Source organism: Pleurodeles waltl, chromosome 3_1 (genome assembly GCF_031143425.1).
Source record: "Pleurodeles waltl isolate 20211129_DDA chromosome 3_1, aPleWal1.hap1.20221129, whole genome shotgun sequence".
Lineage (NCBI taxonomy): Eukaryota > Metazoa > Chordata > Amphibia > Caudata > Salamandridae > Pleurodeles > Pleurodeles waltl.
Genome location: NC_090440.1, coordinates 1062922897 through 1062935443, shown reverse-complemented (window position 1 = coordinate 1062935443; position 12547 = coordinate 1062922897). Strand labels below are relative to the sequence as shown.

Genomic DNA, 12547 nt, shown 5'->3' with positions numbered 1-12547 from the left:
GTGTGACCTCTGCTATGTTACCACATGGACTAGAGCTGTGGAACATAGGTATGTTGACAATACAATGGACATTGCTATGTTCCTCAGTTATTGCAAATACACATTTGTGAAAGCACAGACTGACTCCAGATTGTTTTGTGATTCAAGGGTGTTTATTTAAGTGCAAAATAGTGGAGGGGGTTGAAAAATGGTCAGGGGTGATGGTGGAGGAATGTCCATTGCAGATTCCAGTTATTTGTCTCACAGGTGCATTGTCTAAAGGGGCATAGGAAGTCAAGCTAGGGCAGTTTAAGGATGGACAGGGTGACAAAGTGAGACAGAAGGATGACATTCAGGGTGGTCTCATTTCTTGGCGGGGGTCTTGGCATTGTTCTCTGTCTTTGTCCTGGATCTCAGGGGTGGTTCTCCATCTGCAGGGGGTGGGGGCTGGTGTTGTGGTCCTGTGGCCGTGCCTCCTGCCCACGAGCGCCGGCGGAAGTGGTGGGCAGTTCATCGTCCAGGCTAGTGACAGGGGCCCCTTGTTGTGCCACAGTGTCCCTCCTGGTGTTCACAAGGTCCTTCAGCACCCCTCCAATGGTGACCAGGGTGGTGTTGATGGACTTGAGTTCCTCCCTGAACCCCAAATACTGTTCCTCCTGCAGCCGCTGGGACTCCTGAAACTTGGCCATTACCGTTGCCATCGTCCCCATGGGAATGATGGTATGCTCCCATGATGTTGGAGAGGGCCTCGTGGAGAGTGGGTTCCCTGGGCCTGTCTTCCCCCCTGTCGCACAGCAGACCTCCCAGTTCCCCGCTTTTCCTGTGCCTCTGTCCCCTGAACAGTGTGCCCACAGCCACTGCCCCCAGGTCCCTGCTGGTCTTGGGTTTGTGGGTTTGCCTGGGTTCCCTGTAGCAGTGGACACACTGCTGCTTGACGTGTTCTAGGGACAGAGGTATGGGCCCGCTGGGTGGGTGGGTGCTGTGCTGGTGTTTCCTGAGGGGAGAGGCTCTGTGGTGGCTTGTGACTGTGTCAGGGGAACCGACTGTCCCGAGGTCCCAGATGGGCCGGGCTGGTCATCTAGATCCAGTTGGACAGAGCTGCTGTCATCACTGTGGGCCTCTTCTGTGTGGGGGGGGTGGACATGTCTGGAACCTCCTGTCCGGTGATGTTGGGTAGGGGTCCTGCAGAGGTGTAAAGGCATGATTATTACATCTGTGTGTGCCATGGTGTGCAATGGGTGGGTGACCCTGTACCCCAGTGTTTACATTCTGGTGTAGGACCTTGTGTGATAATTGTTTTGGGGTCTCTGTGGGTATCTGTAGTGGACATGCCTTGGTGATGGGTGTCCATGCTTTGGTGTTTCATGCAGGGCTTGGTGTTGGGATGGGTGGTTTGTGATAGTGGGACATATGTGCGGTGTTGGAGTGATGGGGAGAGGGTGGGGGTATGTGATAGCATGCAGGTAGGGTGGGGGATATGGTAGTTAAGATTTTACCAGAGTCCATTCCTCCAGCTACTCCTGCTAGGCCCTCAGGATGCAGTATAGCCTGACCTGCTCCTCCCATGTTGTTAGTTGTGGGGGAGGAGGTGGGAGTCTGCCGCCAGTCCTCTGAACTGCAATCTGGTGTCTTGAGACCACGGAACGCTCCTTCACCCGTAGGTCGTTCCACCTCTTCCTGATGTCATCCCGTGTCCTTGGATGTTGTCCCACTGCGTTGACCACGATTCTGCGCCATAGCTCCATCTTCCTACCTATGGAGGTGTGCTGCACCTGTGATCCGAATAGCTGTGGCTCTACCAGGATGATTTTCTCCACCATGACCCTGAGCTCCTCCTCAGAAAACCTGGGGTGTCTTTGCTGTGCCATGGGGTGGTGTCGGTCATGTGTGAGGTGGTGTGTTGTGATGTGTGAGGAGATGTGTTTGTGTGTTTTGTGTGAGGTGCGTGGATGTTGTGTGAGTGATGGTGTTGAGTGCCTGTGGATGCTAGTTTGTTGATGGTGGTGTCTCTCTCTGGCCTTCTGTCGCAATTCTGGTTATAAGGGTTTGTGGGTGATATGGGTGTGTGTTTTATATTGTATTGGGTGTGTGGGAGTGGTGTGTGTATGTGTATTAGCTGTGTGTATTTTGAATTGTCCAAAGTGGGTGTGTTTTGTAAATGTGTGCGTATATTGAGCGCATAAGTGTGTACCGCCAATGGAATACCGCAGTTGAAAGACCTCTGTGTGGATTCATGGGCGGTGATAGTGGGGGCGTATTCCTGTTGGCGTGACGGTGGAGGTTTTGTTATCCGCAGTTTATCACTGACCTTTGGTGTGTTGGGCTTGTGTGGGTGTCTGGATTTTGGCGGATTCCGGCCTGTGGGTGGTAATAGCTGTAACGAAATTCTGCGGCCGCAGCAGTGTGTTGGCGGTCTTCTGCACAGCAGTAAGCGGCATTTACCGCCAATGTTGTAATGAGGGCCCAAGGGTCTTGGAAGACTCTCCTGGACCAGAGTTCGCCAGAATTCAATGTGAAACCCTGTCACCGTCTGTAACACCCAGGCATCGGAGGTTATGTGTGTCCATTTGTGTCTGAACAAGCGTAACCTCCCTCCAATTTTTTGAGGGGAAGAAGGGGTATTCCTTACCAGAAGGGCCTCCTGGAGCATTTGCTCCTTTCCGGGCGATCCTGTTCGCTCTGCCTTTCCACCGGCCTCGATTGGGAAAGAAGGCGTCTTGACGACCGTCTTGCCATCCATTATTTCTGTAGGAATAGGGGCTTTGGTGATAAAGGCGTCCGGAGGAACATCCCCTGCCTCGTCCGACCCCTCCAAAAACCTTCCCCGGGAAGATCTTCTTGATAGAAGATTGCGCCTTGTCAAACGCTGAAAAGGTGGTGACAAATTTGCCCAACTCCTCGACGAACGGATTGACAAATAAATTACCTTGAGTGAATGCCCCTGCCTCAGAGTTAGATAACTCCCCCAATTTGGGGTCTGTCTTGATGAGTAAGGAACGGCGCCTCTCAGCCGGGATGGCTCAATTAGCATTGCCCAGGAGGTAAACTGCCCTCTGGGCCCACCCGGCCACGACATCCGTTGCAGGGGGGTGTCAGTTTGTCTTGCACGCTCGGCTAGCTGAATTATCTGTGTTAGAGGACCTAACACATCAAGTAGCTTGTGCTGGCAAGCCCTCCAGGATTGGTCAATACCCTTCTTGGGGTCCTTGGTGTACCTTGCAAAAAAAGGACACATTTTCGGATCTATGTCCAGAGTCGCCACCACTCTATCTGGCAAGGTAGGAGGCGGGTATTTGGCCTTCAGGCAAGCCCGCACCTGCTTGTCAAGAGGCTGATGAATCTTACTAGCCACATAGTCGGCTACCTTCTGCTCTGGCTGCCACTCTGATGACGATGGTGATAAATTCCCTTGGGTTCAAACATATCTGAACCAGAGTCATCCCGCTCCTGCGGATCTGGCATAGAGGCCCGGGGCACCAGGGGCACAGGGGTGCCGGGGGGGGGAGTATTGTTCCTCCGCAGAGGAGAAATCCCCTTCAGAGTCCTCTGCGATGCGTTTGCATGACCCCACATCAGGGACCACTATGTGGTGAAGCTTTTCACTAGTCACTCCGGGTTGAGATCCCTCCCGGAAGGGTGTGCACATCTGCACGTGCGCACTCTTACTAAAGGCATTGATAAGGCACTCAAAGCTTTCTAGGTGCCCCTTGTTGCGCTTGCGCGATATCTTGGGAGCTGCAACCTTCGTAGTCTTTAATTCAGCCCCGTCCCCCCAAACATGCCAGTCCCCTTGGAAACCTGCTCTGCCAGTTGCGCTACGCTCTCTTTCATAGGAGCCAGGCCCGGGTGATAGCCTGCAAGAGCAACACATCTACCCCAGGAGGGCACGTTGCGAAGGGCCCTCGTCAGGGGACATGTTGGGGTAAAAATCATAGTCCTGCTTGACTGCATTGTGGACTCAGGGAAATATTGACAGAAGAACACCCTATAAAATAATAAGGGCAGCCCCCCACGCTCCTGTCACAAAAAAAGCAACAAAAAACAGGACCAAACGGTTTCTTGATGCGCCCACTGGGTCACGCGATGTCCCTAAAGAGAAGCGGTCTTAGCGCAAAGCGGTGTCTCTTCAACTACAAAAAAGGTGTTCCTATGGGGGTTGGAGGGGTTAATAAATGAGTCTTGGCTCAAAAAACCCCTGTCGCGCTGAAATTCAAAGTGCCTAGCGGAACCGCGGCTCGAGCGCTCGAAAAACACTGTTTTAGGCGAGCGGCATGAGAGAGCACCCTCTAGAGGGCCCGACGTGTCACTGCATGTCAAATCGACGCTCTGGCAAAAAGCCTCCTACACGTGCAGTGAGCGTCCCTAGAAACGAGAGGAAACAGTTCACAATGGCACAATTGTAAACGTGCAAAACAGCGTTAAGCCAACCAAGTTTGAAAAATATCAAGTACTCAGAAGCAGTAAGGGCAAACTCCTGGAAAGAATCCATAGGCAGCACTGAAGGAGGGATTAAATCCTGTCCGATAGTGGATGTTGTTCGAAGAGGATTGTTATGAAGAAGGTGTTGTAGCATTTGTAGAAAATATAGGGAGGGAAGAAAACAAACACAATTATAGGAGATAAGCGGTGGGATAATACTCGCCTCTGTGTCTTTAGTAAAATTAAGACTTTTCATCATAAATTATTTGGAAAATCTACATTTTGTGTCAAGACTGGAGGCTCATGTTATGCTTGTTCAAACCATATCAATCACAACAGAAGATGCAGTATTAATAGGTTTACAATAGAATGTATGAAACGTAACATCATTTAACCAAACTGCTGACCTCAGAATGTCTTCTAGGTGGGAACCCGCCCAAAAGGCTTTGGACGCCATGGCTCCCCGAGAAAAATGGGCTCCAAATTTGGACGTATCAATTGCAGCAAGGGACATGATCCATTTAAACCAGCGAGCTACGGTGGGTGAAGAACCTGGCTTATGGGGTTGCCTGAAAGAAATTAAAAGTTGGGTGGCAGAGGACGTTCTGAGATCAATAGTTTTTTGTTCACAAACTTTTAAACAGTTATGAACACACAATTTTGGATGGTTGAGAAAGAAGGGGTAGAACACAGAAGAGATATTGGTTTTCGTACATCTTGAAACGTTAAAGAGAACACCTATAGGAGTAAAATGGTGAGAAGATATATCAAGGACTCTGACATCTGAAAGACGTTTGATTGAGACTAAACACAATAACATTGTCAATTTAGCAGAGAGCATTTTGAGTGACAAGATGTCATTATCCTGCCAAGATTAAAACATTTGTAAAAAAAGATTAACATCCCACAAATCGCTATATTTGGGTAGAGGAGGATTGGAAAACTTTACTCCCTTTAACAAACGGCAAATAAGAGGATGTTCACCAACTGGTTTACCATTGACAAAGGGTGATGTAGGGAGATAGCTGAACAATAGAGATTGATAGTCCTGTAAGATTTACCGAAACTAGCCTGAAAGGCAAGAAAGTTAGCTATTAAGATGATATCTGCTGAAAAGGGATTAGTAGATTTTTCCAGACACCAGCTGGACCAAATTGACCATACAGAATTGTATGCCTTAGATGTGCCTGGGGCCCATGTCTTGTTGATATAGAAAGAAGCTTCAATCAAAATTCCTGGAGAGGAAATTGTAGACCTGAAACCTTCCAGGCTGAAAGAAGAAAGGAATTGTTGAGAACCAGATCATGGGGAAGACCTTGGGGGTTGAGATGGCGAGTGGGAAATGAAGGGAGGAGGACTAGGAAATCCATTGCTAATTCTAGGAGGGGTGGAAAACAGACCTGGAACTGCCAAAATGGCACAACTAGAACGATGGTGGCCATCTGATGACGTACTTGGGAGAGAACTCTGTTGATCATGAGGAATGGCAGGAAGGCATAATGGGTTAAAACTGACCAATCTTGGAGGAAAGCATCTGTTGCTAGAGCTTGATGATCCGGTCTCCAACTGAAGAATTGGGGAAGTTGTGTGTTCAGACGAGACGCAAAGAGATCTATATGGAAAAGACTCCATTTGTGGTAAAGAAAGTTGAAGATGGATGGATGGAGTTTCCAATCTCTGGAATCTAGGAGATGGCGCGAGTACCAATCTGCTACTATATTGAGAGAATCTGGCAGATATTCTGCTTGCACAGAGATTTTCTGATGAAGGCAAAATTCCCAGAAACGTTTGGCTAGTTCTGCCAGAGGTGTGGATCTGGTACCGCCCAAATGATTTATGTATTTGATTGCCGTGAGATTGTCCATGAGAATAAGTAGTGAGCACTGGACTTAGTTTTTTTGTGAAACTTCTGATCACAAAGGAACCTGCAAGCATCTCTAAAAAATTGATGTGCAATGAAGACTCCTGTGGAGACCATGTGCCTCCAGTTGATATTTGACCACACCTTGCGCCCCAACCTGTTAGGCTTGCATTGGATTCTAATACAAGATCTGGGGCTAATGCAAAGATAGTCCTGCTGTTCCAAGCATCTATGTGGTCTAACCACCATTGAAGTTCTGTATGGGATTCTTGATCTAGGGGGATAGAATCTGAATAAGCAAGACCCTTGTGCAAATGTCGGATTTTCAATCTTTGGAGGGCGCGATAATGAAGGGGACCCAGGAAGTTTGTTCGAATCGAAGAGGAAAGAAGACTTACAAGCCTTGCAAGGGAGAGTGGATTTTTTCTGATTTTATGGATTTTATTTTTGGTTCAGGTAATTGAAGGGTGTCTTGAGTGGAATTTATGAGGAATCCTAGAAACTCTGTGGATTGGGAAGGAATTAGGATAGATTTTGAGTTGTTGATTATGAAACCCAAGTCCGATAGAGGGGAAAATCCGTAAGAGAGCTGTTTAAGTAGAGTGTTTACATTTTGATGCATGAGAAGGATGTCATCTAGATAAATGATCAATGTGATACCTTGGGATCTGAGATGAGCAACCACTGGTTTCATTAACTTGGTAAAATCAAATCAAATCAAATCATTAACATTTATAAAGCGCGCTACTCACCCGTGTGGGTCTCAAGGCGCTAGGGGAAAGGGGGGGTTACTGCTGCTCGAATAGCCAGGTTTTTAGGAGTCTCCGGAAAGCGGGGTGGTCCTGGGTGGTCCTGAGGCTGGTGGGGAGGGAGTTCCAGGTCTTGGCCGCCAGGAAGGAAAAAGATCTCCCACCCGCCGTGGAGCGGCGGATGCGAGGGACGGCAGCGAGTGCGAGACCAGAGGAACGGAGGAGGAGGGTGGGGACGTAGAAGCTGAGGCGTCGGTTGAGGTATTCCGGTCCCTTGTTGTGGAGGGCTTTGTGTGCGTGGGTGAGTAGTCGAAAGGTGATCCTTTTGCTGACTGGGAGCCAATGCAGGTGTCTCAGGTGTGCAGAGATGTGGCTGTTGCGGGGTACGTCGAGGATGAGGTGTGCCGATGCGTTTTGAATGCGTTGCAGGCGATTTTGGAGTTTGGCTGTGGTCCCGATGTAGAGGGTGTTGCCGTAGTCCAGGCGGCTCATGACGAGGGCGTGGGTCACGGTTTTTCTAGTGTTGGCGGGGATCCAGCGGAAGATCTTGCGGAGCATGCGGAGGGTGAGGAAGCAGGCGGAGGACACGGCGTTGACTTGCTTGGTCATGGTGAGAAGAGGGTCCAAGATGAAGCCGAGGTTGCGGGCGTGGTCTGTGGGGGTCGGTGCGGTGCCGAGGGCCGTGGGCCACCAGGAGTCGTCCCAGGCGGACGGGGTGTTGCCGAGGAGGAGGACTTCCGTTTTTTCAGAGTTCAGCTTTAGGCGGCTGAGCCTCATCCAATCTGCGACGTCCTTCATACCAAGGGGCTGAGGAAAGCCCGAAAGGAAGACAGGTAAATTGATAGATTTGGTGCTGCCATTGGAATTGCAGAAATTTCCTGTGAGTATGATAGATAGGGACAGTCAGGTAAGCATTTTGGAGATCAAGGCAAACCATTCAATCGTTCTGTAGAAGAGCGTCCCTGAGATGAAGAATTGTTTCCATTTTGAAATGACGAAAGACAATGAATTGGTTGAATTATTTTAGGTTTATAACCGGATTGATCTTTTTGTTTTTCTTGAAAACTAGAAATCTGGAACTTAAAAATCCTGACGGGTGAAGGTGAGAAAGCTGAATGGTGTGTTTGTGAAGAAGAGTTTGGATCTCTAAGGAAATTAGGGCTGACATGTCTGTGGAGAATTTTAGGGAGGGAGGACATTTGAAAAGGAGTTTCATAAAATTTGATGGAATAAGCTTGAACTATGTTGAGGACCCAAGGGTCTGAAGTGATGTCTTTCCACCTGTGGAAAACTAATTTTAGACAACCCCCTACCGAAAGATGGCGAAAATGTGGGCTTACCTGAGGGCTGGTAGGTTTTGGCATTACGTTGATTTCTGCCTCTGAAGCCTCTTGACCTTTGGGGGTAGAATTGAGTTCGAAATTCTTGTTGTGATGTGTTATAGGAACCTATGTAGCCTTGGTATTTGGAGAAACAGACGATAAAGCGACTCCTTCCTCTACCGGCCCTGGCACAAACCTGGGCATTAAAGACTTTTTTAAGAGACTGCTGTGCTTTGTCGAGCGACGCAAACATTGTGACATATTTACTTAATTCCTGACTGAAGGAATCACCAAACAATAAACCGTCAGCTTTGGGGCCTTGGTCCATAAAAACAAAGTTAGCAAGTTTAGAGTCCAATTTGAGAAGGAGACCTTAACGTCTCTTATGAGTCATAGAGGAGTTTGCATTCCCTAGTAAACAGTAAGCTCGTTGGATCCAAAGTGAAAGTTCTTCAGGATCAATCGACTCATTTTGTAACCTGGCGGATTCTGCCATATCAAAAATGCGAGCTAGAGGACCCACTATATCCAACAATTTGTCTTGACAGACTGACCAAGCCCTATCAACACCTTTACGATGGTCTTTTCTGAATTGCGAGAAGAAAGTAATCATGGAGGGATCAATGGCAGGGGTAGAAGTAATGTGGAGTGGAAGAGAAGGTCTGGGACTTCCGGAATGAAGTTTAGCATGAATCTGCTTATCAAATGGAAGGCATAACTTGGCTGTAATATAATCTGCGACATGCTGAGGCTGAATTGGATATCCAGGGGCCGGGAGACATCGAACGAGGAACTGAGGGCTAAAAATAGAACGTACGCTGAAGTGGCGTGTGAGGGAAATGCTGAACGCAGTAAGCATTGAGAGGACGGTCGCGTCGACCGCAGAGGGCATAAAAGGGGGGGAATCCCCAGAGATGGAGAAAATATATACACGCTCATGCGAGTATTCGGGGAAAGACCTGAACAATATTAGCGTTAAACAGTTATAGAAGAAATACGTTTAAAAATACAAATAGCAATGTGTGCAATAAAAGATAGACTCATCTTGAAAGCGAGCAGCAAGAAAAGAGGGCTGCTTGCAATCAAGTTTGGTATTCTTTATGTGTATCCCATTTTTGATTGGCTCTCTGTTTCTTATTGTATTCCATTGGTAGCCTGTTTGCTAATCGTCTGGGTTTGGATAACGTTCTTGACTGCAGCTGCTATTGAAAATAAAGCAGGAAAAGAAAAGCATAATATGAGCCTCCGGTCTTGACATAAAATTAGCATGCAACTTCAGTCTTGACAGTTAAAGGATCATGCTTTTTTCAGTGAGCACATGGGGTAGGGTGGGGAACAGAATATCCACAGTCCAGGCATAATTTTGAATATTTTCCAAAAAATTGATTAATTTGTCATCATCCATTTATTCTCCACATTCTAAGTGATACATTCACCAACAGGCCTTTCACTTGAGCAGACCCTTTGACTTGTCCTTTCAACTGACTCAAAATATTATGTGCTCTAAACACTCCCTATGAGTCCTTCTGCCAGAGATTCCACTGTTTACAGCCTACCTTCTTCCTGCTTTTTTAAAAAGTTTGTAGTACAAATCTGTGGTGAATGTGGGATCCCAAAAATGTCCATGCGAAATGGAAAATATATCTGTCTCCTCTTGTATAGAGAAATGCACATGCTATTGTATGATTGGCACTTCTTGTCTTTTCTTATTTTTCAGCATCATCATTTTCAGAAAGATATCTTGGTGTTCCAACAAAGGACGACAATACATATCAAGTATGAAGTTTTCCTATCAATTAATAATTTTGCTATATAAGAATGTCAATTATGTTCACCTTTATCAATGCATGTATATATTTCTGTAGGCATCCAGTGTTTTACACAACATACATGGCTTTAAAGAAGATAATTTGTTAATAATACATGGAACAGCTGATGGTGAGTACCCAATTATTATTTTTTCTTTTTTGAAATATATACATTTTGGTTAAATACTTGAAGATTGCAATGGAAATCAAAAATGCTGTCAATAAAATTGATTACAGTATTGATCAAGATTTATTAGTGAAATGCCTGGGAAATATAATAGAATGTAGCCATTGGTTAATATAGAAACAAAGTAAGGTAACAATTATTAACAACCAAATTAGGAATGAAGAAAATAGGTTAAATATTTTTTTTAAGAATAAGTTGGGGAGGAGCACTTGGGGATGAGGAAAAAGAAAGTGTGACTATAAAAACCTGAGATTGAGAGCAAAGGGCAGGGGTAGAAATAATTACAACAGCACATTGAAAAATCAGATCAAGACAACATATTCATACCAAATGGGGCTAATTGACATAGGCATTTATGAGTATGTAAAGAAGTACTACAGTAGTACCATAGTGCAAGGGGGTCTATGTCCCACAGTTCAAGGCTGTCTGTGTGAGTATTGCATAGGTTCAGTACTGGAAGGATATCCTCCCAGTAAAAAATACTAGGCTTAAACTAAGTTTAAAACTTTTCCGACTACGGATGTGTGCTGTACCATGCGGTACACATGTGAAGTGGAAACAATTATGTGAAATAAAAGCATTTCTCCTTTTTAACACCTGCTTTAAAGTGGCATTATAGTTTGACACAAAATTCTGCACAATATTGTTAGTAGGAAATGTTTTTGCATGGAAATGCCCATTTGCAAACAATGGAGCGTCCCTTGATGCAGAGTAGCACTACTTTGCATTACTTTGTGGGAAATTTTCAGTACAAAACCAGTTCTGCGGTGGAACGTAAATAAAAACAAATGTTCCGATTGATGCTGCTTTTAAGATGCAAACTCAGTGCAAAATGTCTGTTAATCAGTGCCATAGTGTTTAAACTCACAAAAGGATTTACTCTAATGAAGGTTGCCTGTAAGTAATTATACGCCTATGGATTGGGGGGGCTGTTCTATGGCAGAACATTTTTACACATTCACAAACCTACACATCAGTGCTAATGGAAACTTTTTGAGATTTACTCTTAGCAAAGACAAATATAAATACCTTTCTAAGTTGGGATGGGACAAAAACACTCTCTTTTTTTTAAAACCGATGTGATTGCAAGGCAAAAGGTTCTTACATAGAGGGAACAAATTGTAATTTTACATAGGGAGAAAAACAACGTTAGAAAAACATTTGCAGTTGCTCTGATTTTTTTCATTAGCAAAAATAAGCAGATGTGTCTTTTCTTATCCAAAACTGAACATCACAAAACCTTTTGAGGATCATACTTGGAATTCTATAGCTTGCATAGGTTTCCCAGTATCAACTGGGATAGATTTCTCATTTTCTAAAAGAAGTGAATATGCCCCCATGTGAGGTCATAAATCTTGGAGTTCTTTAAAAATAAAACCCACATACTGAAAGTAGTATTGGAGATGGAAAAGAAAGACAGATAAACCTAGGCCAATGGGAGTAGAGATACCCATAAAATGGGAGAAGTGATAAAAGGCAACAAAAAGGCAATAGAAGAATTGTGAACCGTCTTGCTTGCAGTATCAGTAGATGCATTAAATATAATAATTGAGAAAAATAAATGAGATGAAAGAAGAGAAGTACATTAAATAAAAGTTTAGCAACCAGTGATTGAAAAACTGTTTTTGTGACACTGTGAAGTTATTGACAGGGGTAGTAAATGGTAAACCCATAACGAAATAACTGAGGGAAGAATAAAAAAAATGAAGGAAAGTATTTAAGGGTTTCAGGAAAAAGGGATGAGAAAAGGAGAACTAAGTTGAAGAAGGTATGGCAAAAAGAATAGAATATCAAATTTGGATTGGGGGCGAGGAAGATAAAAGTCATTCAGGAATGTAGTTGCAAAATGCCGACATAGATTTTATAAGGTAGCCAAAAGAAAATATAATTCTCAGTGTACCCTATACCAAACACCTCTAAATTAAATGCTACCAGTGGGCCTGCAACACTTATTATACCACCCACTTAAGTACCATCTTAAAACATGTCTCAAGCCTGCCACTATAGCCTGAATGTAGTTTTAAACTGCCATGTAGACTTGACATTAAACCCCTCTTGCCAAGCCTGAAACTCCCTTTTTGTTACACATATGCCCCCCCCAAAGTAGACTTTGGTGTTATGTAAATAAAAAGATTGGACAAATACTGTTAGGTTTTACAAGCCTGGTAGAGGATAATCTCTCATATTCATTTTTCACTAGTGTAAGGTCTACCCCTCCCACA

At 45.2% G+C, this 12547-nt stretch overlaps 1 protein-coding gene across 1 annotated transcript in view; it reads left to right on the top strand.

The window, feature by feature from the left end:
• DPP10 (dipeptidyl peptidase like 10) overlaps positions 1 to 12547 on the top strand; it is a 1473102-nt gene that overhangs the window by 1420297 nt on the left and 40258 nt on the right. The window contains exons 23-24 of the mRNA XM_069224346.1: positions 10048 to 10106; positions 10196 to 10268. Of these exons, the coding sequence (XP_069080447.1) occupies positions 10048 to 10106; positions 10196 to 10268 (132 nt within the window). The remainder of the gene's footprint in view (positions 1 to 10047; positions 10107 to 10195; positions 10269 to 12547) is intronic.